This window comes from Canis lupus, chromosome 9 (genome assembly GCF_003254725.2).
Source record: "Canis lupus dingo isolate Sandy chromosome 9, ASM325472v2, whole genome shotgun sequence".
NCBI classification, from domain to species: Eukaryota; Metazoa; Chordata; class Mammalia; order Carnivora; family Canidae; genus Canis; species Canis lupus.
The window spans coordinates 24,169,989-24,197,273 of NC_064251.1; the positions used below are offsets into that span (position 1 = coordinate 24,169,989).

Sequence of the window (27,285 nt, forward strand, 5' to 3'; positions counted from 1 at the left end):
TGCCTTTGGCCCAGGGCGTGATCCTGGAGACCCGGGATCGAATCCCATATCAGGCTCCCGATGCATGGAGCCTGCTTCTCCCTCTGCCTGTGTCTCTGCCTCTCTCTCTCTCTCTCTCTCTGACTATCATAAGTAAATAAATAAAAATTAAAAAAAAAAAAAAAAAGAAAAAAAAAAAGAGTTTGAATCTGAGACACACACACACAAATACTCTTAAGTACAGATACATGTGTACATACACATACATAATAATATAAAGCTTAATAGGTGCTTTTGAACACATTGTCTATCCTGAGAGAGAAAGAGAAGAACTATACTAAATCCACTGGTTTATTGACTGGTTCTTTTTTTTTTCTTCTGTTGATCATGGGACTTGTATTGATTTGGTGTTACACTGGAGTAAATGAATTAATGAAAAGGTATAAACCATTTGACCTAAAACAATCCCCTTTAATTATTACTTTAAAGGTGAAGAGATTAGCCAACTTACTAAAAAATACAATAATGGATGTTATTTTCTATTTGCATTTTTTTAAAGATTTTATGTTTATTCTTTTAAAAATATATATATATTTTTTAATGATAGTCACACAGAGAGAGAGAGAGAGGCAGAGACACAGAGACACAGGCAGAGGGAGAAGCAGGCTCCATGCACCGGGAGCCCTACGTGGGATTTGATCCCAGGTCTCCAGGATCACGCCCTGGGCCAAAGGCAGGCGCTAAACAGCTGCGCCACCCAGGGATCCCTTTATCTGTTTATTCTTGAGAGACATGGAGAACGAGAGGCAGAGACACAGGCAGAGGGAGACGCAGGCTCCATGCAGGGAGCCTGATGTGGGACTCGATCCTGGGACTCCAGGATCACGCCCTGGGCTAAAGGCAGGTGCTAAACTGCTGAGCCACCCAGCCGTCCCTTCTGTTTGCATTAAAAAAAATTTTTTTTTCTCATTAGAAGAATGAGAAAGCCCAACATGAAGTTTGAACTCACAACCCTGAGATCAAGACCTTAGATGAGATCAAGAATCTGAGCCACCCACACGCCCCTCTATTTCCATTTTAATACACTAAAACAGTGGGAAATGGCCTAATACCTCATTTGGTCCCCTTATAACTTTAGTTGTTGACTGTTCTATAATCCTAATTCTATTTAAATGAATTCTGGAATTGGAGAAAATAAATGTTGGTATTGAGTCTTTAAAATTTTTTTTTTCTTTGGACTGCATTGTTTCTTATATTTTGCTTTACTTACTGACAGAAATATAGGTTGTAGAAGATAGCTTCTCGCATTTCTAAGTCATATAGGTATTACAGTATCTGACAAATTATGGCAGACAAATTATGCGGAAGTTAAGCCTGTTTTTTGTTTTTAAATGTTAAGATCCTTATTTATTTGTGTTACTTTGGAGAGAGTACCTTTTTTCTTTCCTTTTCTCAGTTCCTCGATCATTGGGCATGAACGCATCAGTGACAATTGAAGGAACATCTGCTATGTATAAACTCCCAATTGCACCATTAATTATGGGGTCACATCCAGTTGACAACAAATGGTAAGTTAAATACAATTCTAGCATAGCAAAGTTCATTTTTTTCAGCTTCAAGCCAGTATGAAACAAGTTATTACTTTCACTTGCCTCTTTTCTCACTTGACTTTTTGGAGATTGGCTTTTTTAAAAAATTCATTTAATTTCTCTCTTCAATATCAATTTGAATGTTCTTCTCTGAACATATAGAACAGATTATCTATCCTGAGAGAGAAAGAGAAGAACTATACTAAATCCACTGGTTTATTGACTGGTTCTTCTTTTTTTTTCTTCTGTTGATCATGGGACTTGTATTGATTTGGTGTTCCAGATAATAGCTCAAGCTCAAGATAGATGCTTGATTAAATACTTAAGGGTTAATAAATAGGATGTTTTGAAACTGGGGGAAGAAAGTTGAAAGAATGAACTTTTTTTTAAAGATTTATCATTTATTTATTTGAGAGAGTGCACATGTGCATGAGAGCAGGAGAGAGGAACAGAGGAAGAGGGACAAGTAGACTGCACTGAATATGGAGATTGATCCACAACCCTGAGATCATGACCTGAGCTGAAATCAAGAGTCAGTTGCTTAAGTGAGCCATCCGGAGTCAGATGCTCAACCGATTAAGCCACCTAAGCTCCCCAAAAGTGAACTTTTTAAAAAACATTTAATCTCTACACCTAATATGGGGCTCAAACTCAACCCCAAGATCAAGAGTTGAATGCTCTACTGACTGAGTCAACCAGGTGCCTCAAAAGAGGAAACTTTTGATAGGCTTTTGTTAAATGATATGGACATGTCTTAGAATGGATGTTTAGATTTTTCATTTTTATATCAAGTCAAAATCCAACCCACCCCCTTCTTCTTTTTTTTTTTTTTTTTGAAGGACCCCCTCCTTCTCCTCAATCACCAGTGCCAACAGTGTTGATCTTCCTGCCTGTTTCTTCTTGAAATTTCCCCAACCAATCCCAGTATCTAGAGCATTTGTTCAGAAACTTCAGAACTGCACAGGTGAGTTTTAAGCATCAAGCATTAATTCTTGTTAAAAATGTGAAAAACAAACTTCAAATTCAGATGATCTTAGACCTCTTCAGTCTTGCAGGCCTCGAAAAAGTACTGATGGGTATAAATGTCATGATGTTTTGTATTAGTAAGTGCTTAATAAGTACTTTTTCAATAAATGGGTGAAAGAAATAGAAGTCATGAAGGGAAAACTGAGCTGTCAACATTTTGATGTTATTGTGATCATTATGTTGATTCTTATTTTTCCAGGAATTCCATTGTTTGAAACTCAACCAACTTATGTACCCCTCTATGAACTGATCACTCAGTTTGAGCTGTCAAAGGACCCTGACCCCATACCTTTGAATCACAACATGAGATTTTATGCTGTAAGTAAGGCCCCATAGATTGTCGTAGATTATATTTGAACCCGAGATCAGAATCTTCCTTTATAGGATTACTGAGGTCAGGAACATTCTTTTGGACTACTGGATCATATCCTAGTTTCTCATTCAGGCAGGAAATTACAGAAATTTCTGAAACATACTGAAGAAAAAGAGCATGAGCTTCCAAGTCAGGAAATAACAATGTATATTTCATGGCCAAAATTTCAGATGAAGTCTCTTAATGGTATCCTGAACTTTGATAAGCTTCTAAGTAGATGTTAAGAATTCTTTTTTTTTTCCCATTTTTTTCCTTTTTTTTTTTTTTTTTAAAGATTTTATTTATTCATGAGACAGAGAGAGAGAGAGAGAGAGAGAGAAGCAGAGAGGCAGAGACATAGGCAGAGGGAGAAGCAGGTTCCCTGCAGGGAGCCCAATGTGGAACTTGATCCCGGATCCCAGATCACATCCTGAGCCAAGGCAGACACTCAACCACTGAACCACCCAGGCGTCCCAGATGTTAAGGGTTTTTTTGTTTTTGTTTTTGTTTTTTAAGATTTTATTTATTTATTCATGAGAGACAGAGAAAGAGGCAGAGACACAGTCGGGGAGAAGCAAGCTCTACGCAGGGAGCCCGATGCGGGACCCAATCCCGGGCCTCTAGGATCACGCCCTGGGCCAAAGGTGGTGTTAAACCGCTGAGCCCCCTGGGTTGCCCGATGTTAAGAATTCTTAATTTTTTTTTTTTTTTTTTTAAGATTTTACTTATTTATTCATGAGAGAGAGACAGAGACCCAGGCAGAGGGAGAAGTAGGCTCCATGCAGGGAGCCTGACGTGAGACTCGATCCGGGTCTCCAGGATCTCGCCCTGGGCTGAAGGCAGTGCTAAACCACTGAGCCACCGGGGCTGCCCATTAATGTTTCATTCTTTCAAGTGTAATGAGCTTATAATCTGACAAGATCCTTTAAGTACATACAGAGAAGAAAGTGCTAGAATGAATAAATTAAGGAAGGTCTAAAACCTCATCTGGACTTGAATTTATTTGAATGTTTGAGGATGGTCTAGACTAAAGTAGTAGTTCCAAAATTCTGTATTGCAATTATATTATACGGAGTGTTTTATTAAAAATACGGATTTTGGGGTATCCCTGGGTGGCTCAGTGGTTGAGCGTCTGCCTTCAGTTCAGGGCGTGATCCTGGAGTCCCGGGATCGGGTCCCACATCAGGCTCCCTGCATTGAGCTTGCTTCTCCCTCTGCCTGTGTCTCTGTCTGTCTCTGTCTCTCATGATGAATAAATAAATAAAAATAAATAAAAAGTTTTTAAAAAATACGGATTTTGCACTTAGGGTTCAGGAACCTCTTTTATACAGATTTCTGAGGTAATTTTTGTTAGCTATGTTAAGAAACCACTAATAGAACATTTATAGAAGAGGGGTCTTTTCAGCCAAGTGAGTAATTGGCATTTATAACATTAGCTGACCAAAGAATTCACTGTGGAATTTTATTGTCCAATGAGAAACTGTTGCTGATTTTTGAGGAGTAGGGGTTTTTCCCAGGTTATTTTGTGGTTGGAGTATGTTGGGTGAGTTGATAGTGTTCATTTGCTTTGTTCTTTTTGCCAGGCTCTTCCAGGTCAGCAGCACTGCTATTTCCTCAACAAGGATGCTCCTCTTCCAGATGGCCGAAGTCTACAGGGAACCCTAGTTAGCAAAATCACCTTTCAGCACCCTGGCCGAGTTCCTCTTATCCTAAATCTGATCAGACATCAAGTGGCCTATAACACCCTAATAGGAAGTTGTGTCAAAAGAACTATTCTGAAAGAAGGTACTGCCTTTCCTCTTGATATACTTACTGGCAAATGGAAACTGTTTGCTCTCCTGGTTCTCTAATTTGCTGGCTTAGCATATCACCTGTAGAGTTTTGTTTTTTGTGTGTCTGTTTTTTTTTTCTTTTAATCTGTAGAACTTTTATAACTGGTTTCCATTCACAAGTGAACGGAATTAGAATCTCAGTGGGGAGGAGTTGGGAATCTAGTTTAAGCTCCACATATAATTATGATGGAACCAATCTATAAATTGGGATTTGGAAACCACTGTTTTTTGCAATGGACTTACTCTTTTTCTGCATACGGTGATATAATTAGGTATCTAAGTGCCTGAGCCTTATAGAAGGTAGAAGGGATGCTGTGGGAAGAGATTTCTTTTTTTTTTTCTTTTTAAATAATCTCTACACGCAGTGCAGCTGTAATTCACAACCCTGAGACCAAGAGTCATATGCTCTGCCATGTGTCCCAGAGACTATTCCTTGAGATCTACATTTTAGGTTGTTAGGACAATGCTTCCTAGCTTTTAGTCTTGCCTGAGTATGTTTCCTGTCCTCATTCTTTGGGGAACTTAAGCATGTAGCTTAAAAGGGAGTAAGACCCATGACCTTTTTTTTCTCCCTGGATTCTGGAATGCTGATATTTTTCAAACACAGTTTGCTGTTAAAATACTGATGAGAATTTTGGCAACTCTAATTAACTGCAGTTAATTTTTTTACCTTAATCGTAAAACACTTCAGTAATAGAGATGTATGAATGGCAGGCAAAATGAAACAAGGAAGGTAAATCAGGAGATACCTTTTTTGGAATAAGAACTGCTTTAGAAATGAGAAATTTTAGAGTTACAGTAATGACACAGAGCATGTGCAAGTGTGCTTATGGCCCTTCTATTTCGTGTACTTGAATCCTGGGAGAATTTTCCAAGTAGTTTCAGAGCATCTGAAAATTAGTTTTTTTTTTTTTTTAAATCATTTATTTATTTATTTATTTATTTATTTATTTATTTATTTATTCATTCATTCATTCATTCATTCATTCATTCATTCATTCATTCGAGACACAGAGAAGCAGAGACACAGGCAGAGGGAGAAGCAGGCTCCATGCAGGGAGCCCAGTGTGGGACTCGATCCCAGGATTCCAGGATCACGCCCTGAGCCCAAGTCAGAAGCTCAACCTTTGAGCCACCCAGGCATCCCTGAAAATTAGTTTTTGTAAGATAGTCAGAGTTAGTCCTGCAGAGATGTGTGCTTTCCCGCAAGAAAGTATGTGATCCTTGTCTTGGGGCTGCCAGTGTATTTGGCTTAGGAACCTATGATGATAGTTGGATATATGTGTATTGACATAAGGATAGAATTGTATTTATTTAAAGATTTATATATTTATTTTAGAGAGAATGCAAGCAGGGTGAGAGGGAGAGAGACTCCTCAAGCAGGACTTCCTGCTGAGGATGGAGCCTGACTCGGGGCTTGATCCTAGGACTCTGAGATCATGACCTGAGCTGAAATCAAGAGTCAGCTGCTTCACCAACTGAGTCACCTAGTTGCTTCAAGGATATCATTTTAGATTATAGCCCCTACATCCATATTTACCAAACTATGGGCCACATAACTAACCTCTGCAAACACTGATAGAAAGCAGGGTTTATGGCAGAGATTCTGGAGGTCTTCTTATCAAATAGAATAAAAAATTCTTGGCCACGTTTATTTTCAGAATTCACTTTCAAGGCAAGACATTTGTATCTGTCAAGGTCTTTAACAATTTAGGGATTAAATGGCCTTCATTTTAGAAAGTGGAAGTTTAGTTACTTATTTGTTTGGAATATTTATAACAAGCTGACATATTTTTTGGAATCGGATTCATTCTATCACCTGTGAATGATATAGTAGTTTTGCATGTAAAAAATGTATAGGATTTAGTTTCTAAGGAGACTGAAAATGATGTTCTGTATACTTAGGGATTATTATTTATTAGGATTTAGTCTTATATTTGATTATTTTATGATCTTTTTCTTTGCCTTTTAGATTCTCCTGGGCTCCTCCAATTTGAAGTGTGTCCTCTCTCAGAGTCCCGTTTTAGCGTATCTTTTCAGCACCCTGTGAATGACTCCCTGGTGTGTGGTGAGTTTTGAGGGGGCTAGCTCTTTTCTTAGGGCAGTAGTTTGGGCTCTTTATCTTCTTTTTGGAAAGTCAGAAGCTGAATTTCTCTCAACTCCTATATGTTTTGTCTTTCAGTGGTAATGGATGTGCAGGACTCAACACATGTGAGCTGTAAACTGTACAAGGGGCTGTCAGATGCACTCATCTGCACAGATGACTTCATTGCCAAAGTTGTTCAAAGGTAGCACTGGCTCTTTTCCATCAGACTCCCATTTAGAGGGGTATAAGAAACACTGTTTTCAGTATTAAAGTGAATGGAAATTTAGGAGGGAAGCATTTATTTATTTTTTATTTTTTTAAAGATTTTATTTATTTATTCATAGACACAGAGAGAGAGGCAGAGACATAGGCAGAGGGAGAAGCAGGCTTCACGCTGGGAACCTGATGTGGGACTCGATCCCGGGTCTCCAGGATCACACCCCAGGCTGCAGGTGGCGCCAAACCGCTGCGCCACTGGGGCTGCCCAGGAGGGAAGCATGTAGTCACTGTTTTGAATTCACCTTTCTCTGCTTTGGGATTCAAAAGCAATGTGAGCTTTAGTTTTTTATTTTTTTTAAGGTTTTTATTTATTTATTAATGAGAGACAGAGGCAGAGACACAGGCGGAGGGAGAAGCAGGCTCCATGCAGGGAGCCTGTTGTGGGACTCGATCCTGGGTCTCTAGGATCAGGCTCTGGGCTGAAAGCGGCGCTAAACCACTGAGCCACCTGGCCTGCCCCAAGCTTTAGTTTTTTAAATACCATCATGGGAGTAATAGGAAGTAAGGTAGAGTAACTTTAGGTTGGTATAGGATTCTTTTAGGAAGGAAATACCTGAAATAAGATGTAGATTTTTTTTTTTTAAGATTTTATTTATTTATTTGAGATAGAGAGTGAGATAGACAGGCAGAAAGAGAAGGAGCCAGGGGGACAGCCAGAAGGAGGGGGGAGAAGCAGACTACCCGCTGAGCAGGGAGCCTGACATGGGTATTGATCCCGGGAGTCTGGGATCATGACCTGAGCTAAAGACTGATGTTTAGCCAACTGAGCCCCTAGATTTTTTTTTTTACTTATCTACTGCATCACTTTTTAACATATGTAATATATCAAATGGTGGCATGTAGGAAGATACTTTAAGCTAGTCAGCTTCCCAGAAACATTAATATGTAATTTTGAGATTTTTCTAGAGCTGATGCTTGTGGCCTGTTTTGTAAATAAATTTTATTGGAACACAGCTATGTTTGTTCATTTATATGTTGTCTCTTTTTTTTTTTTTTTTTTTTAAGATTTATTTTTTAGAGAGAATTTGAGGGGTGGGTGGGGGTTAGAAGGAGAGAGAATCCTAAGCAGACTCTACTGAGTGGGAAGTCTGATGTGGGGTTTGATCTCAGTACACTGAGATCATGACCTGAGGTAAAATCAAGAATTGGGACACTTAACCGACTGAGCCACTCAGGCACCCCTATATATTGTCTGTGGTGCCTTTCGAGCTAAGATGGCAGAATAGTTGGACAAAAACCATGTGATCTTCAAAATCCTAAAATACTACTATTTTGGTCTCTTTAAGAAAAGTTGCTAAAATGTTCTAGAGCAAAGTGTTTTCGAAAATACTTTTTTTTTTTTAAATTTATTTATGATAGTCATACAGAGAGAGAGGGAGAGAGAGGCAGAGACATAGGCAGAGGGAGAAGCAGGCTCCATGCACCGGGAGCCTGACGTGGGATTCGATCCCGGGTCTCCAGGATCGCACCCTGGGCCAAAGGCAGGCGCCAAACCGCTGCGCCACCCAGGGATCCCGAAAATACGTTTTTAAACTTATCTATAAGATAAAAAGTGCTTTGCTTTAAAATAATAAAGATTGTAGGGGATTCTTGGGTGGCTCAGTGGTTTAGCGCTTGCTTTTGGCCCAGGTGCGATCCTGGAGTCCCGGGATCGAGTTCTGCGTCGGGCTCCTGGCATGGAGCCTGCTTCTCCCTCTTCCTGTGTCTCTGCCTCTCTCTCTATATATATATCATATGTAAATAAGTAAATAAATCATTTAAAAAAATAATAAAGATTTTAGAGCAATAATAGCATCTTTCACAATATAGCTTTGGGATGCTTTAAGCCATTAAGGTTTATTTTTGTTTTGTTTTATTTTATTTTATTTTATTTTATTTTATTTTATTTTATTTTATTTTATTTTATTTTATTTTATTTTATTTTATTTTATGATTTATTTTTTAAAGAGTTTATTTATTCATGAGACACACAGAAAGAGAGGCAGAGACACAGACAGAGGAGATGCAGGCTCCATGCAGGGAGCCCAATGTGGGACTCGATCCCGGGACTCCAGGATCATGCCCTGGGCCAAAGGCAGGCGCTAAACCGCTGAGCCACCCAGGTGTCCCACCATTAAGGTTTAGTTTTTTTTTATTATTATTATTATTTTTTGCCATTAAGGTTTAGAACTTGATGTTTCAAGAGCTTTTTCTAGTGTTTCATTAATTAAGGTAAATATTATATCCCATTAATCACATGTGAAGTCCTAAAAGGAGGGCTTTTTTTTAAAGATTTTATTTATTTGAGAGAGTGACAGAGCAAGCATGAACAAGGTGGTGGGGGATGGGCAGAGGGAGAGGGAGAAGCAGACTCCCCTTTGAGCAGGGAGCTGATGTGGGGCTCGATCCCAGGACCCTGGGATCATGACCTGCGCTGAAGGCAGATGCTTAACCACCTGAGCTACCCAGGCGCCCCAGGAGGGCATTTTCTTACTGAGTTCATTATTACCAGTTTTCTTTTGGTTTAGTATGACATGTAATTTGGACTTTGTGGTTGGTTTGTTTTGGGTAGTGCTTTAAAAGAGGTTAAGATTGCCTACTGGTACAGATTCCTTTTAGAATGAATTTGCCCAATGCTCCAGCATTTTATAGAACTATTTCTGTCTTACCGGTTACTTGCCTTACCTGAAAATTCCTTACTGTAAACCTCTGAGTACATATCTGAATTTCAGGCAGAATTAAAGCCTGTTTTCCCAAATAAAAATTGTTTTCTTTCAGCAGCTAATACATTGCTGATTTTGTTTTTTCTATCTTATCTTACAGATGTATGTCCATCCCTGTGACGATGAGGGCTATTCGGAGGAAAGCTGAAACCATTCAGGCCGACACCCCAGCACTGTCCCTCATTGCAGAGACAGTTGAAGACATGGTGAAAAAGAACCTGCCCCCGGCTAGCAGCCCAGGGTATGGCATGACCACAGGCAACAACCCAATGAGTGGTACCACTACACCAACCAACACCTTTCCGGGGGGTCCCATTACCACCTTGTTTAATATGAGCATGAGCATCAAAGATCGGCATGAGTCGGTGGGCCATGGGGAGGACTTCAGCAAGGTGTCTCAGAACCCAATTCTTACCAGTTTGTTGCAAATCACAGGGAACGGGGGGTCTACCATTGGCTCGAGTCCGACCCCTCCTCATCACACGCCGCCACCTGTCTCTTCGATGGCCGGCAACACCAAGAACCACCCGATGCTCATGAACCTTCTTAAAGATAACCCTGCCCAGGATTTCTCAACCCTTTATGGAAGCAGCCCTTTAGAAAGGCAGAACTCTTCTTCCGGCTCACCCCGGATGGAAATATGCCCGGGAAGCAACAAGACAAAGAAGAAGAAGTCATCAAGATTACCACCTGACAAACCCAAGCACCAGACTGAAGATGACTTTCAGAGGGAGCTATTTTCAATGGATGTTGACTCACAGAACCCTATCTTTGATGTCAACATGACAGCAGACACGCTGGATACGCCACACATCACTCCAGCTCCAAGCCAGTGTAGTACTCCCCCAACAACTTACCCGCAACCAGTACCTCACCCCCAACCCAGTATTCAAAGGATGGTCCGACTATCCAGTTCAGACAGCATTGGCCCAGATGTAACTGATATCCTTTCAGACATTGCAGAAGAAGCCTCTAAGCTTCCCAGCACTAATGACGATTGTCCACCCATTGGCACCCCTGTTCGAGATTCTTCAAGCTCTGGGCATTCTCAGAGTGCTCTCTTTGACCCTGATGTCTTTCAAACCAATAATAATGAAAATCCATACACAGATCCAGCTGACCTAATTGCAGATGCTGCTGGTAGCCCTAGTAGTGACTCTCCTACAAATCATTTTTTTCCTGATGGAGTAGATTTTAATCCTGATTTGTTGAACAGCCAGAGCCAAAGTGGTTTTGGAGAAGAATATTTTGATGAAAGCAGCCAAAGCGGAGATAATGATGATTTCAAAGGATTTGCATCTCAGGCACTAAATACTTTGGGGGTGCCAATGCTTGGAGGTGATAATGGGGAGACTAAGTTTAAAGGCAATAGCCAAGCTGACACAGTTGATTTCAGTATTATAGCAGTGGCTGGTAAGGCTTTAGGTCCTGCAGATCTTATGGAGCATCACAGTGGTAGCCAGAGTCCTTTATTGACTACTGGGGACTTAGGGAAAGAAAAGACTCAAAAACGAGTAAAGGAAGGCAATGGCACCAGTAACAGTAGTCTGTCAGGGCCAGGATTAGATAGCAAACCAGGGAAGCGTAGTCGGACCCCTTCTAATGATGGCAAAAGCAAAGATAAGCCTCCAAAGCGGAAGAAGGCAGACACTGAAGGAAAGTCTCCATCTCACAGTTCTTCTAACCGACCTTTCACTCCACCTACCAGTACGGGTGGATCCAAATCACCAGGCAGTTCAGGAAGATCACAGACTCCCCCAGGTGTTGCCACACCACCTATTCCCAAAATCACTATTCAGATTCCTAAAGGTACCGTGATGGTGGGCAAGCCCTCATCCCACAGTCAGTATACCAGCAGTGGTTCTGTGTCTTCCTCAGGCAGTAAAAGCCACCATAGCCATTCTTCCTCCTCTTCTTCCTCCTCTTCTGCTTCCAACTCAGGCAAGATGAAAAGCAGTAAATCAGAAGGTTCATCAAGTTCCAAGTTAAGTAGCAGTGTATATTCTAGCCAAGGGTCTTCTGGATCTAGTCAGTCCAAAAATTCATCCCAGTCTGGGGGGAAGCCAGGCTCCTCTCCCATTACCAAGCATGGACTGAGCAGTGGCTCCGGCAGCACCAAGATGAAACCTCAAGGGAAGCCATCATCACTTATGAATCCTTCTTTAAGTAAACCAAACATATCCCCTTCTCATTCAAGGCCACCTGGAGGCTCTGATAAGCTTGCCTCTCCAATGAAGCCTGTTCCTGGGACTCCCCCATCTTCTAAAGCCAAGTCCCCCATCAGTTCAGGTTCTGGTGGTTCTCATATGTCTGGAAGTAGTTCAAGCACTGGCATGAAGTCATCTTCAGGGTTAGGATCTTCAGGCTCATTGTCTCAGAAAACTCCCCCATCATCTAATTCTTGTACAGCATCTTCCTCTTCCTTTTCCTCAAGTGGCTCTTCCATGTCATCCTCTCAGAACCAGCACGGGAGTTCCAAAGGGAAATCCCCCAGCAGAAATAAGAAGCCGTCCTTAACAGCCGTCATAGATAAACTGAAGCATGGGGTTGTCACCAGTGGCCCTGGAGGTGAAGACCCGATGGATGGCCAGATGGGAGTGAGCACAAATTCTTCTAGCCATCCTATGTCCTCCAAACATAACATGTCAGGAGGAGAGTTCCAGGGTAAGCGTGAGAAAAGTGATAAAGAAAAATCCAAGGTTTCCACCTCGGGGGGTTCAGTGGATTCGTCTAAGAAGACCTCAGAGTCAAAAAATGTGGGGAGCACAGGTGTGGCAAAAATTATCATCAGCAAGCATGATGGGGGTTCCCCCAGCATTAAAGCCAAAGTGACTTTGCAGAAACCTGGGGAAAGTAGTGGAGAAGGGCTCAGACCTCAGATGGCCTCTTCCAAAAACTATGGCTCTCCACTCATCAGTGGTTCCACTCCAAAGCATGAGCGTGGCTCTCCTAGCCATAGTAAGTCACCAGCATATACCCCCCAGAATCTGGACAGTGAAAGTGAGTCAGGCTCCTCCATAGCAGAGAAATCTTATCAGAACAGTCCGAGCTCAGATGATGGTATCCGACCTCTTCCAGAATATAGCACAGAAAAGCATAAGAAGCACAAAAAAGAAAAGAAGAAAGTAAAAGACAAAGATAGAGACCGGGACCGGGACAAAGACCGGGACAAGAAAAAATCTCATAGCATCAAGCCAGAGAGTTGGTCTAAATCACCCATCTCTTCAGACCAGTCCTTGTCTATGACAAGCAACACAATTTTATCTACAGACAGGCCCTCAAGGCTCAGCCCTGACTTTATGATTGGGGAGGAAGATGATGATCTTATGGATGTGGCCCTGATTGGCAATTAGGAACCTAACTTTTTAAGACACAAATGGCCAGAGAAAAACTAATAAGTTTATAGGCAAACCACCATTAAGGGGTGAGTCAGACAGGTCTGATTTTGTGTTTAAGAATATGCTAGGAATCTTAAATGGCATAGCTTTGACACCGAGCTGGGTGAATTTAGAAAGGCATAGCCAGACCCTACTAAAGAGACCATAGGGTTTGATTCTGGTTACCAAGAATCACTTTTTCCTTTGCCAGAGAAAAAAAGAAAAAAAAAAAAGTTAAAATACTTGCTTATGAAAGGGAGGGGGTGGGTGGGGCATAGGGAGAGGGAAGGGTGGGAAACAGTTTTGTGGGAAATATTCATATATATTTTTTTCTCCCTTTTTCCATTTTTAGGCCATGTTTTAACTCATTTTAGTGCATGTATTTGAAGGGCTGGGCAGCAAATGAAAAAGCAATACATTCCTTGATGCATTTGCATGAAGGTTGTTCACTTTGTTTGGATAGTTGTCCATTTGAGGCATGGGCAAATGAAGGACTTTGGTCATTTTGGACACTTAAGTAATGTTTGGTGTCTGTTTCTTAGGAGTGATTGGGGGAGGGAAGATAATCTTAGCTATTTATTTGTAATATTTTAACCCTTTATCTGTTTGTCTTTATACAGTGTTTCTAATTCTATAAGGTTCAGGGTTCAAAGTGATGGGAGTTGAAAGAGCAAGGCTTATTTGGTGGTAGGGAGCCTGTAGCTTGTGCAGGTACTGTAGCATTAAGCCCAAGCAGATTAGTCAGAGCCCACCTTTGGAGTTAAGTAAAAAAACCAAAATGGTATTTTTCGTTTTAGGAGGTTTATCATAGGGTTCAGACATCATAGGAATATTAGGAGTCCCCTCCCTGGGGAGGTACAGATTTATAGTCTCTTTGTCCTTTAAAAAAGGCTGGGCTGGCTTTTTAGGGGTATAAACATCTTTTCAGATGCAGTAAGGTTTAATGTACAGCCTCCCTAACCCAGTGGCATGAAAACCATTACAGAATTAATAGTTCTCCTATTTCCACAATGTGCCAAAAGTCCACATCCCAGCATTTTGTTTGTAGGAGAATTGATGCCATTCCTGAGAGCTGGGCTCCTTGTTTCTCTGCATCACATGGAGAAGGAGTCCAGACTTCCAATCACTCCACTGTATGCTCCCTTAGATAAAACAGTAAAAATTTGCAGCCATAGTTCACTTAAAACAATTTCAAGCTCACTTGAAGTAATGGGGGCCTGGAATGCTAGGTGGGCATGAAGATAAACCCTTGCTACTATGTAGCAACCAAATTGGACCTTTTTGGAGGAATAGGTCTGAGTCTGGATTCTGGGGGACATCAATAAGAAGCCCTTCTCATAAATAAGAAATCCAGGAGACCATTTGAGTGCAACACAAGTTCTCAGTATTTGGAAGGTCCTCTTGAAATTCTGCGGCCTTACTTTGATTTTGACACCTGCACTGTGCCATTCCTGATGATTCCATTCAGGATCTGTATCAGCAGGATGGGGCACAGTCCCCAGCACAACTCTTCTGGATTAAAAAAAAAAAAGCCAGGTGATTCATTTGTGTGTGTGTGTAATAAATGGAGTGGCTTCATCAGATATTGAAGAAGATTTCTATATTCAGCTTTTTCTGCAGGTTGGAGTTAGCATAGAGTTGGAAAATCAGCTTTGGCGTTCTTTCCTGACTGTCTCTGATTTCCTCTAGTGTTCTCCCTTTTCTGGTCATCAGCTCTCAACAACTCTGCCACTTTTGTGTCCCAAGGTAATAAGAAGTAGGAAACGAAACATTGCAAAGTGGAGCAAGAAAAGTTATCGGTTACCGTATCAGAGTCAAATGTCTTGGGTGACACTAAGGAGGACATGGGCAAGGTGATACCAGAGTGCTTTATCTTGTGATGCTGATACAGTAGCAGCCTCTCAGACATATAACCAGGTTGGATTTCTCACAAGTTTCTCACCTAGCTTTGAATCCTATCCCATTGGTTTCTGCAGAGAAAAAAAAATGTTATGTGGTTTTAAAGTTTGTTCTGGGTGGGGAAAATCTTATGGGGAATGTACTACATATCAGGGGCTCAGCTTCCCCAAGCAGAGCCAACAGATACCAAAATGAGTAAACTGGGAAGCTTTTTCTCTCTTTCTGTCTTCATCCCAGATCAAAGAAACCCGAGTTAGGATCTGGATGAAGGATAAGCCCCTGAATTGTCGATGGGCACACCCCACACACTGACCCAGCATCTGAACTTGCTTAACAGGGAGCCGGGGCTAACCTGCTTCACCCTGCCTGAGAACCAGGGAGCACTGCATTTCTCCACAGGGTGGAGGAGAAGAGGCAGAATAAACCAAGCCTGGGACACCTCCCTCCTGTCTAGGTGTACTCATTCTTCTGTTTCAAAAGACTGCAAGGACATGAAGTCAACTTCTACCTGTCTTCTGCTGCTGGTGTCTTAATGTATTCTTAGTTTGACCTGATTCCTCTTCTGTCTTTGGCTTCATGTTAGGGGTTCTTGGTCAAAACCTGCTCTGATGTACATGAAGATTTCAGGTTCAAAATCCATGTGGTTTAAAACACATGGGGGAAAAATGAAGCAGGATATAATTGCCAAAACCGGCCTTGAGGTTAGTGACTCTTGTAAAGATTTTCCTTAAGGCCGAGGTCTGAAAGTTTAGTGCAGCAATACCATAAATTCTCAGAAGCAACCCTTTCAAGGGAGCCTGTCATACAGTATCCAGTCAAGTCACTTAAAGCAGATACCAGTATAGGAAACTTTCACAATCCCTGGGCAATCTCCTATTCTTTTTCCTTTTTTTTTTCTTTTTCTTTTCAATCCCTCTGCCCCCTTATTTCTACCCTTGAATTAGATTTTTGAGGGGTAGGAACTACCTACCATCTCAACCTAGGTTGGGAAACCTCAGCTGTAAAAGCTGGGCTTTATAAATTTTGTTTTAGAAGTGTACATCAGGAGCAGTTGGGGAGGGTCTTTTCTAAAAAACTTTCAAATTTGATTTTCTGTGCGTATGGCCGTTCTGTAAATACTTTGGGATTTTTCATTTTTTGAAAGTAGACAAAATCTGGGATTTTTTCCCCCGAAACATTACAAAAGAATCTGTTTATTTACATGCAAATAAATTTCTTTGATAAAAAGCAATATGCCTTTGTGTAGTAAATTTTTAACCTTTGAGTAATTTTCATTCAGCTTTTTAAAAGATTTTATTGAGGGATCCCTAGGTGGCTCAGCCGTTTGGTGCCTGCCTTCGGCCCAGGGCGTGATCCTGGAACCCTGGGATAGAGTGCGGCGTCGAGCTCCTTGCATGGGGCCTGCTTCTCCCTCTGCCTGTGTCTCTGCTTCTCTCTCTCTCTCTCTGACTTTCATGAGTAAATAAATAAAATCTTCAAAAAACAAAAGATTTTATTTATTTTTAGAGAGCACCTACTGGCCCAGAGGGGGGTGGGAAGGAGAGAAGTGGGGGGAGGGGCAAAGGGAGAAGGATAAGCAGACTTAAGCTGAACAGGGAACCTGAGGGGTGGCTGGACCCTAAGTTCGGGAACTAAGCCGAAATCAAGAGTCAGCAGTGCAACCGCAACTGACTGAGGCACCCAGGTGCCTCTTCAGCTTTTAAAAAGTTCAATCAAAAAATTTAATCAGGAAATAAAAGTCTTCCCTAAGTTTATTCAAAATAAGTTAACAGAAAAGGATAACTGAAACCCAGAAGCAGATCTGTGAAAGTTTTCTTCATTTGATTTATCTGCTTGAGCCAGTTTTACTATCTTTTGTAGGTCTTATTCACCAAATTCATCAATAGTTGGGAGAAAATTGCTATTAAATCCGACAGGACTAAAAAGCTGTGTTTATATCGCTGAAGTGAAACAATAACATTAAAAGAGGAAGGAGAGAGTATAACATCTAGACCTGGGTTTGTGGGCCTGAGAATGAGTTTTTGAAGCTAGGTTCCTTGATTAAGTAGCCCTTTCTAGGACAAACACGAGACAAAATTAAATAAATATGCTTGAAGAGTTGAGTAAAAAGCTTCCAACTTGAATGTCTGTTTTTTTTTTTTCCCTTAAATAATGTTATTTTTTAAAGAGCAGGAGCAGGGGTGGAGGACCAGGAGGGGCAGAGAGAGAGAGAGAGAATCTTAAGCAGGCTCCATGACCAGCAAGCAGGGAGCCTAAGAAGGGACTAGATCTAACCACTTTAAGATTATGACCTGAGGGAACATCATGAGTTGGATCCTTAACTGAGCAGTCATGCAGGTGCTCCAGAATATGCCTATTTTAAAAAGATCTCCAGCACAAGTTGCTCTTAAATAAGTTCCTATCTCTCTCTTTCTAAAATATTATAAGTAATCTCTATACCCAACAGGACTTGAACCCACAACCCGAGAAGAGTAGCAGGCTCCACCAACTCAGCCAGCCAGGCGCTGCAAACTTAAATCAGATTCATAACAATCCTGTCCCTAAAACTGCGAATTAAAACAGTTATGAAGACAAATATACTTTGGAATACAACTAGGGGCAGTGATCCTGCCAGGACTGCTGGAATTTATGATACAGTTTCTAATATTTCATCTTTGGCACATGATTCTGCAGTTTGTCATTCTAAAAGAGGGTAAAGTCATTCTTTAATCCTGGAAATTTGTTCATAAATTCCGAGACCTTGAGGGCTGGTGTTGCTAAGTATAATAATATGAGGACACAAACTAGCTTCTATGGAAGGAGCCAAGGAGTCAGATGAATATCGTAATTTCCACTAGGCCAGCGCCCCCGCCTACTCGTTAAGACACGCTTGTTTCTCCCGCCAAAATGGCGTCAGGATCAGGTTCTCACCAACCAAAGCCCTGATTGGAGGACGAGCAGGCACTAGAGCTCATTGGGCGCCAGCAGCGGTCTGGTGGCGGAGGGGCGGGGGAAGCCAAAGGCCCTTCAGCCTCACTGGCCCCCCCAACCTCCCAAGCGCGCCCCTCCCCCAGCTAAAAGGAATGGACGCCCAGCTCCTGCGCTGCACCCCCTGACCCCAAGGCACGAGGCGCGGCCTCGCTGCATATTCCTGGAGCAGAGGGTAGCGCAACCAGCCCGCCCCCCCCAGTCTCCTGATCCATGCACAGGGAGACCCACGCCCTGCGGCGGCCCCCCAGGCCTCCTTGCAACACCCGGTAATGAAATCCACGGGGGCGGGGGAGGCGGCGGCAGCGACAGCAACGGCGGCGGCAGCGGCGGCGGCAGCAGCACTGCCTCAATCTAGAGACTACCAGAAACAGGAGGAAAATGGCTCCGAGCAGGGACCGCCTGCTGCACTTTGGGTTCAAGGCGACAGTGAGTGATAGGGGAAAGGGGAAGGGAGTTGGGTGGCCGGGCAGGATCTATGTGGCTGCACAGGCTACCGGGGAAGAAGCGACCAGACTTAGGAGGCTGGACGGACTAGACCGAAAGCTCAGGTGCTTGCTGGGTGGGTGCGTGCCGTCTCCCCGCGAAGGGGATTAGATAGGCTCCGGTGCTGTGTGCAGTTGTCCTGCTTTGCTCACTCGCGAGTCCGCGAGCACGCGCGCACTCGCTCCCTCCCCACTGCCCCTCCCATACACAAATACACACAGACAGATAGGCACTTCCCTGCCTCTCCTTCTCGCGGTGGGCTTGCGCGCCTCGGAGGCAAGAGCGGGGCTCGCGCCGCCGCCGCCGCCACGCTCCGGCTGCTCCCGGGCGGACCGTCGCGGGCTGAGCCCGGGAGTGGGGGAGGGGCGGCCCCGCGCCGCCGCCGCCGCCGCCGCCGCCGCCGCCGCCGCCGCGCGCTCCTCCTCCTCCCCTCCCCACGCCGTTCCGAGGCCCGGGCTGCTCTGCCCAATGAGGAGCGGCGTTGCTGGCAGGTGGGGAGTGTTTTTGTTTTGGGTTGAAGTTGAGGCTGAGGGGAGAGAAGAGCTAGCGACGAGCAGTCGCCGCCGCCGCGGGCTCTGCGGGAGGCGGAGGAGGCCCCGCCGGAGCCGAGAGATTTCTCCTCCCCGCCGACGGCCCCCGGCCGCAGCTCCTCCGCCTCCTCCCGCTCCCGGAACTCCGGGGCCTGCCCCGGGCCCCCAGTCTTTGCACTCCGCACGCCGCAGCGCCGGGCCCCGGCCGCACCCGCCGGCCCCATGAGGAGGGACGTGAACGGAGTGACCAAGAGCAGGTTTGAGGTGTGAGCCTGGGGGTGCCGGGGCGGCGTGAGCAAGGCGATTCCCGCCCTTGTTTGCCCCGAAAATGCCTCTCCGCACGGAGCCTCCTCCCTTGCCTGGCGCCGTCACCCTCCGACCGCCGGGGCTGCCGGACTTCTTTCCCCCTTAATCGCGCCCCGAAAGCCCGGTTGCAGCCCAGCTTCCCTAGTCCTCCGGGCTGGTCGCCTCCTGCCTGTTCCACGAGCGGGCCCCGGCAAGGGATTAGCTCTGGCGCCCTAATTCTCCCCCTCCCCCCAGTATCACTCAGCTTTCCATTCTTTACACAACCCTTGGCTTGCCTCCCTCCACCCGGCAGAAAAAGCATCACAGCTCCGATCAACCGGAGCTGGCTTTTCTTTCTACCCTTCGTGAAAGGGGGTGGGGTGGGGGGAATTACGGGCCAGGAGGCCATTTCTCGGAGTTGGCGAGACCTCGGTTAAACTAGGGAAGTGGTGGGGGTGGTAGAGTGGATGATAGAGACGACCACGGGTTTTCGGTGCCGTGTTTGGTTTGCGTATTGCTGGGTATTGTTCTGATACTTCCTCTTCTCTCCCGTTTAGTCTGTACTTTTGCAGCTCATTGTTTCTGGGAACTCTTAGATGTATGCGGGCTTTGAGATTGGGACGAAGGTCGAAGAGCCCTGAGAAAATCCGTTCTTTAAGAAGTTCTTTAAGAACTTTTGCTCCTTTGGCGAGAGAGGTTTGTAGCTGTGGAATTGAGGAATGGATGAGGAAAGTGGGAAAACGGCTGCAAGCGTCTTCAGTGAATAGTCATCGTGTTAAGGAAGTGATTCCTTTGCGAAGTGAAGTATCCTAACTACAGATGAATTGCGGTGGTGTGGGTAGTATACCACCAGGTTTACCGAGGGGAGAAGAGAAAGAAACTTAGACAACGGGAAGAGTAAATGTTACCTGGCCCTTTCTGGCAGAGATCAGACTGACCCGGGATCACTCACAGCTTAGCTTGGGTGTTTTTCTCTTCATTTCCTTTTGCAGGGTGAAACTGTAAGACGATGAGACAAAAGTTGCAGGAAACTTGCCAGCTAGGTGCGGAGGGTGAAATCACCTAAGGGTCTTCAGGTTTAGTCTGTTCGTTGGTTTCTTTTTATGCTTATGGGGAATATGTTTTCATATATCCGCAGAGAGTGAGGTAGGAAGTCTTTGGGAGGAGTTTAAATTCAGAGCTCTACAGTATTACTGTTGGAGATGAGGAGTGGAGAAAATCAAGAAATTGGCCTCTTCAGACTTTTCATATTTAATCGTAGGAAGAAAATATTATAGTAGATGTGACTTGGTGTTTAACAGAACTTTAGATTGCCTTAGAGTAGATTCAATAAGCTTAACTTATGGTGGTTTCATATTCACTATTACTGTACTTTAAAAGGCGAGACCATCTTTAAAATTACTGGAGTGGACTTTTAGCAGTTAACAGAAACCTTGAAAGAGAAACCAAATACTGAGATCTGAGTGGGAGCTAGCCTTTTGCCGTTGAAGTCCGCTCTTTATCATTTTGCTATTTTCTTTAGGTTGAGTGAGCTATTGCTGGGAGGAGTTCTTTTGTAGTATGTGTTTTTAAAATTGCCCCGCTGCATCCTATTTTTATAATTAGCTTATATTTCACTTTGTAGTTTACCTGTAGCGGTAGTACTATGATAATAAGATTTATCACCTTATCAGGTATATTAAGTATATCTATTTACCTTAAACTAAATCAACTGAAGCTTTCTAAAGGTGTCTGATAAGATAAAGAATACGAGGGGATTAAAAAAACCCTCCTATAGTCATGATTGGCTTTTGGTTTATAAATAAAAATTCTGGTCTTTTATTGTGATGTAAAGTGGTCCATGCCAGAACACAAATGGGAAAGGCTGGAAATGATATGTGTTAATGAGTTTCATTATCAGAATATTTCTTTTTTTTAAATATATTTTATTTATTTATTCACGAGAAACACAGAGAGAGGCAGAGACACAGGCAGAGGGAGAAGCAGGCTCCATGCAGAGAGCCCCACGTGGGACTCTATCCTGGGTCTCCAGGATCACCCCCCCCCCCCACAAGGTGGTGCCAAACCACTGAGCCACCTGGGCTGCCCTATCAGAATATTTTTTATTTTTTATTTATTTATGATAGTCACAGAGAGAGAGAGGGGGGGGCAGAGACATAGGCAGAGGGAGAAGCAGGCTCCATGCACTGGGAGCCCGATGTGGGATTCGATCCTGGGTCTCCAGAATCGCGCCCTGGGCCAAAGGCAGGCGCCAAACCGCTGCGCCACCCAGGGATCCCTATCAGAATATTTCTTAAAGTCATTTTACCTCCCCCCTTTTTTTTTCCATTTACTTCTTTACTGATCTAATTTACAAGTGGTAAAACAATAAACTGTTAGGCCTCTTATGAAGTAGTAAACTTACTAATTCATTGAAAACATTTAAAATATTTAGTCTGAATGGAAAAAACATGTAGACAAAATAAAGCATGCTTTTCATATCTAATACTTACATCAAGTTATTTTTTTGATTCTCAAAATTATAGAATGGTTTTTAAAGGACTCATAATTTTATGATTGTAAGCAGATAGCCTGTCCCTAAGAATTTTTGTGAGGGTAGGAAATTTTTGTAGCCAATAATAACTGATTTCAAATTAATTGTGCTTAATACAGAAAGTGAGATTGTTTTTTTCTTCTTGGTCACTTATTTTTTTCTGGGTGGAAGATAACTGAAGTTTATCTTTTTATAGTTGGTTCATTAAAATCTTATTATAAGGAATATTAGGTGAATTATGCTTTTGGATGTTGTAACCACAGGCCCCATTAAATCTCATGCTCAGGGTTAGAGCTGTAGAAAAAAATTTTAAGTTAAAACGAAGGGAGTAAAAACAAACAAATGAAGGGAGTACTTCTTAGTACTCTGTAGAATAGCATCAGAATATGGTGCTATTCTGTAGAATAGCCAAAGTAGATGACAGTTGGGTAAAAGATTTTAAAAGATACAGAGATGTGAAAATTATTGTTCTTTGTTGTATCACTTTGGCATTAAATTTCTACAAAAATAACATTTATAAGCTAACCTAATGGGTGCTGACTAATGTATCTCTCAATTGAAATTCTTCATCTAAATACTTTTTATTACATTGCTTATAGTATACATTGTTTTGTGACAAATCTTCATAATTTCCTTTCACATTTAATAATTGTTATTGAATCCTACATGCCAGGCACTGAGCTGGATGCTTTACCTCAGTTTCTTCTAGTCACAGTTCTGTTTTACAGTTGAGGAATAAGCTAGGGCGTAAGAAGTGCTCAAGTTGCACAGCTAGTAAGTGGGGAGCCAAGATTCCAACCTGCATTTTTTAACTTCACTCTGCCATTCTGCTGTTTTTAGAATAACATGGCATAATAAAACCCCATAAAAATGTGTGGAAAAGAACTTTTCTAAATTTCTTCATCCAGTATATTTTATTTTGTCTTTGCTTTCAAGAATGAAGCTGTTCATTTGAAGTACTATAATGTGTGTTATCTTTTAAAAAAATTTGTTAGAGAGGGGGAGTGGCAAAGGGAGAAAGATTGAGAGAGAGAGAGAGAGAAAGAATGAATCAATCTTAAGCAGGAGCAGGCTCCATGCCCGGTGCAGAGCCTTACATGGGGCCCAATCTCACAACCCTGAGATCATGATCTGAGCTGAAATCCAGAGTTGGATGCTTAACCAGCTGAGTTACTCAGGCACGCCTATAATGTGTTATCTTAATACTCAGTGCGATTAGTGACAGACATGTATAAATATCTAAGCTAGGCCTTGAATCTAAGGTTAGATTTTTTCAGTAAAGCCTCTCTGTTTCATCATTTTCTTAGTAGCTCCATTATAAGATGATAGGTGCTGTTGGAGGAAAATATCTTATTTGGGTTCATTAAAAAGTCTAGCATTATCTATAGTGACAACATTAACTGACATCACAGATACTATTTACAGTTTAATCAGTGCCTGGAAATGTTAAAGAGTCACATAGTTAGGATATGATAAGCTCCAATTTGGGTACTTTAAATCTCTGTTCATTATTGTTTTTTCATTCTACCTCACTGCCTCTTTGATAAATGTATAATATTGCAGCCTGTAAGATTAAATTGTAATACTTATTTGCCTGCTTCATTTTATCAAGTCAGTTTGTCCAAAATAAGAAAAATCATGGGGCACCAGGCACTCTGGTCATGGTCCCAGGGTCCTGGGATCGAGCCTCCGCATGAGGCTCCCTGCTCAGCTAGCTGGGAGCCTGCTTCTTCCTCTGCCTTTCCCCACTGCTTGTGTGTTCCGCTTGCTCTCTCACTCAAGTAAATAGATAAAGTCTTTAAAAAAAGAAAAACAAAAAAATCATAAAATGTGGTATGGCCGAAAGAACATAACTGCATTGGGAGTCAAGAGAATTGGCTGTTAATTAATCTTGTTTTTTCCCCACTAACTAACTATAAGTTTGGTCATTTTTCTTAATTTCTCCAGTTTGGTCATTTTTCTCCTTTGCAAAACAAAGACGTTAGAACCAATTGTTAAGATTCCTTTTGTTACAGAATCCTATGAATCTGTAATTTTTATTTTATTTATTTTTTTAAGATTTACTTATTTTTTTATTTTAATTTTTTATTTTTTTATTTTAATTTTAATTTTTATTTATTTATGATAGTCACAGAGAGAGAGAGAGAGAGGCAGAGACACAGGCAGAGGGAGAAGCAGGCTCCATGCACCGGGAGCCCGATGTGGGATTCGATCCCGGGTCTCCAGGATCGCGCCCTGGGCCAAAGGCAGGCGCCAAACCGCTGCGCCACCCAGGGATCCCTACTTATTTTTTTAAAAGATTTTATTTATTTATTCATGAGAGACACACACACACAGAGAGGCAGAGACACAGGCAGAGGGAGAAGCAGGCTCCATGCAGGGAGCCCGATGTGGGACTTGATCCCGGGACCCCAGGATCATGCCCTGGGCCCAAGGCAGGCGCTAAACTGCTGAGCCACCCAAGGATCCCAAGATTTATTTATTTATTCATGAGAGACACAGACTGAGAGAGAGAGGCATAGGCAGAGGGAGACCTAGGCAGAGGGAGAAGCAGGCTCCTCGCAGGGAGCCTGATGTGGGACTCGATCCCGGATCCTGGGATCACGACCTGCAACGAAGGCAGGCACCCAACTGCTGAGCCACCCAGGTGATCCCTGAATCTGTAAATTTTAAAATAAAAGCAGAGGACCACATTTTCTTGGCTATTTTTTTCTAAAACAGCCTCTCTAGTGCATTGTTAGAGTTTGTAGGCAGAGTTGCACAGTACTACTAAGGCTGCAGTAATTACCTTTTTTCTCCTGTAAGGTTTTATCTTCTGATCTAAAGAACATTCTGCATAGTAAATGACCATATTTTCCTAGTTGGTGCACACTGAAAATGTTATACATTTTTCCAGTGCGTTAGCAGCCATTTGTTTCATTCTGTTTGAAAAGCCTTGCAAGGGGAAAGAATACTAGTACAAGTGAGGGATTTTGTTTTTAACACTTTAGACACTGGTTTGAAAGCAATTATTTAACATAATCCAAGGTCCAGATTACAGGTCTAGGCTTTTTGGGCCCATTCAGACAATCTGTGTGTTTTTGATTTTGGTTTTTAAATAGTGTTATTGGTGTTTATTCTAGAATTATAGGTCCTTTTAACCTTTTGAAGCATGGTATGTTGTATTATGTACTTACTGTAGTAATTCATTATCTAAAAATCAACATGTTTCTTTCTTTCTACAGTCTACATAAGATAAATCATGACACATTGAAAATTATGTTTTCTGGGGCACCTGGGTGGCTCATGGTTGAGCATCTGCCTTTGGCTCAGGTGGTGATCCTGGGGTCTTGGGTTCGAGTCCTGCATTGGGGTCCCTAAAGGGAGCCTGCTTCTCCCTCTGCCTATGTCTCAGTCTCTCTGTGTGTCTCTCATGAATAAATAAATAAACTATTTTCAAAAATTAGTTTTCTGTTGTTGTTAAAAATTTTTAACTTGGGCAGCCCTGTGGCTCACCGGTTTAGTGCCGCCTTTGGCCCAAGGTGTGATCCTAGAGACCTGGGATCAAGTCCCATGTCTGGCTCCCTGCATGGAGCCTGCTTGTATCTCTGTCTCTCTCTGTGTCTCTCATGAATAAATAAATAAAATCTTTAAAAAAATTTTTTTAACTTGGCATAACCTTTACAAAGTGTTCTTGATATTTAAGTCATACATTTTTAGATGTAGTCTATTTCTTTTTTTATTTTTTAAAGATTTTATTTATTTATTCATGAGATACACAAAGAGGCAGAGGGAAAAGCAGGCTCCCTGTGAGGAGCCTGATGTGGGACTCAATCCTGAGGCCCCAGGATCACCACCTGAGCCAAAGGCAGATGCTCAACCACTGAGCCACCCAGGTGTCCCAGATGTAAGCTATTTCTACATTGAAGATTTTCATTTATTAATTGGTCTTAGAAGTGTTTAGAAGTATTTACACTTTTACATTCTTTTTTTTTTTTTAATTTTTATTTATTTATGATAGTCACAGAGAGAGAGAGAGAGAGAGAGAGGCAGAGACACAGGCAGAGGGAGAAGCAGGCTCCATGCACCGGGAGCCCGATGTGGGATTCGATCCTGGGTTCCAGGATCGCGCCCTAGGCCAAAGGCAGGCGCCAAACCGCTGCGCCACCCAGGGATCCCCACTTTTACATTCTTATATTCTTATGTTTTAGGCCATTTGTCAGTTTTTGCTGTTAGTGTTGATGTCACTTTTTAATTTTTCTTTTTTTTTTTAAGATTTTATTTATTTATTCATGACTGACATAGAGAGGCAGACACAGGCAGAGACAGAAGCAGGCTCCATGCAGGGAGTCCAATGTGCTACTCGATCCCGTGACTCCAGGATCACGCCTTGGGCTAAAGGCAGGCGCTCAACCGCTGAGCCACCCAGGCATCCCAATTTCTTTCTTTCTTTCTTTTTTTTTTTTTTTTTTAAGATTTTATTTTTTTATTCATGAGAGACAGAGAGAGGGGCAGAGACAGGCAGAGGGAGAAGCAGGCTACCTGAGGGGAGCCTGATGTGGGACTTGATCCCAGGATCCCGGGTTCATGACCTGAGCCATCCAACCACCCTAATCTTAATTTATAAAATCCTTCTATTTTTATCTCCAGAGTGTGTCTTTTTCAAATCTTGGTCTTGTTTTTCTTGCAAATTATTAAGTATTTTTATTACAGGCCACAGATTCCATTCCCAGCCCTTAGATTACTGTTTCCCAATTGGTGACAGGTTGGGAACTGAATTAAAATTTTCAGTAATCTAACTAGTACTGCGGTTTTGGAAGGGTATTTTTAGATGCTCAAAATAAAATATTCCGTTACACCAGGAAAATCCAAGGGAGGGAGGAAGAAGAAAGAATGCCCTTAAACTGACCAAATTTAGCTGCTTGTGCATAGTTGTCTTTATACTGTTTTCCTACTTGGCCTTCCAGACTTGGATTCTTAGATCAGACCCCCTACCAGAAAACTGACTCAGAAAGATGAAGGCATACAACTTGGTTTTACAGTTTTATGTCTTAGTGCACTTGGGCCCATTTGATAAAAGATTTTAACCTAATAGCAAATAACAATAGGTGGTGGTATTGAACTGTGCAATAGTATTTGTGGTTGATTCATCTTGCTTAATTATGTAACTTTTAAAATTGAAGATATGTATTCAAATGTAAATAAATCCAAAGCGTTTGCATTAGCTTTTGGAGACTTTCTGTTAAAAGAATAGCTTTGCTAAGTAGTTATTTTTAGCACATATCTAATAACTATTTAGCAGGCATATGAGTTACAGCTATAGGTTAAGTAACTTCTATTCCCTAATCATTTTCCCTCCACTTTGATTTTATGATATTCTCTTG

The 27,285-nt window shown here is 42.4% G+C and overlaps 2 protein-coding genes across 12 annotated transcripts in view; both read left to right on the top strand.

The window, feature by feature from the left end:
• MED1 (mediator complex subunit 1) overlaps window positions 1–16,352 on the top strand; it is a 30,391-nt gene extending 14,039 nt beyond the window's left edge. For all 4 annotated transcript variants that reach the window (XM_025439598.3, XM_049114716.1, XM_049114718.1 and 1 more), the window contains 7 exons: window positions 1,436–1,547; window positions 2,408–2,532; window positions 2,794–2,912; window positions 4,530–4,731; window positions 6,751–6,846; window positions 6,961–7,066; window positions 9,946–16,352. In XM_025439598.3, coding sequence (XP_025295383.1) covers window positions 1,436–1,547; window positions 2,408–2,532; window positions 2,794–2,912; window positions 4,530–4,731; window positions 6,751–6,846; window positions 6,961–7,066; window positions 9,946–13,198 — 4,013 coding nt within the window. In that variant the 3' untranslated portion in view covers window positions 13,199–16,352. The remainder of the gene's footprint in view (window positions 1–1,435; window positions 1,548–2,407; window positions 2,533–2,793; window positions 2,913–4,529; window positions 4,732–6,750; window positions 6,847–6,960; window positions 7,067–9,945) is intronic.
• Window positions 16,353–18,173: 1,821 nt separating this feature from the next.
• FBXL20 (F-box and leucine rich repeat protein 20) overlaps window positions 18,174–27,285 on the top strand; it is a 114,533-nt gene continuing 105,421 nt past the window's right edge. For 2 of the 8 annotated variants that reach the window (XM_049114723.1, XM_025439577.3), the window contains exon 1: window positions 18,943–19,065. Coding sequence is in view for 4 of the 8 variants with exons in the window: in XM_025439574.3 (XP_025295359.1) it covers window positions 18,470–18,517 (48 nt within the window). In the remaining 4 variants the exon portion in view is untranslated. The other 6 variants (XM_025439574.3, XM_049114720.1, XM_049114721.1 and 3 more) reach the window with 6 other exon arrangements.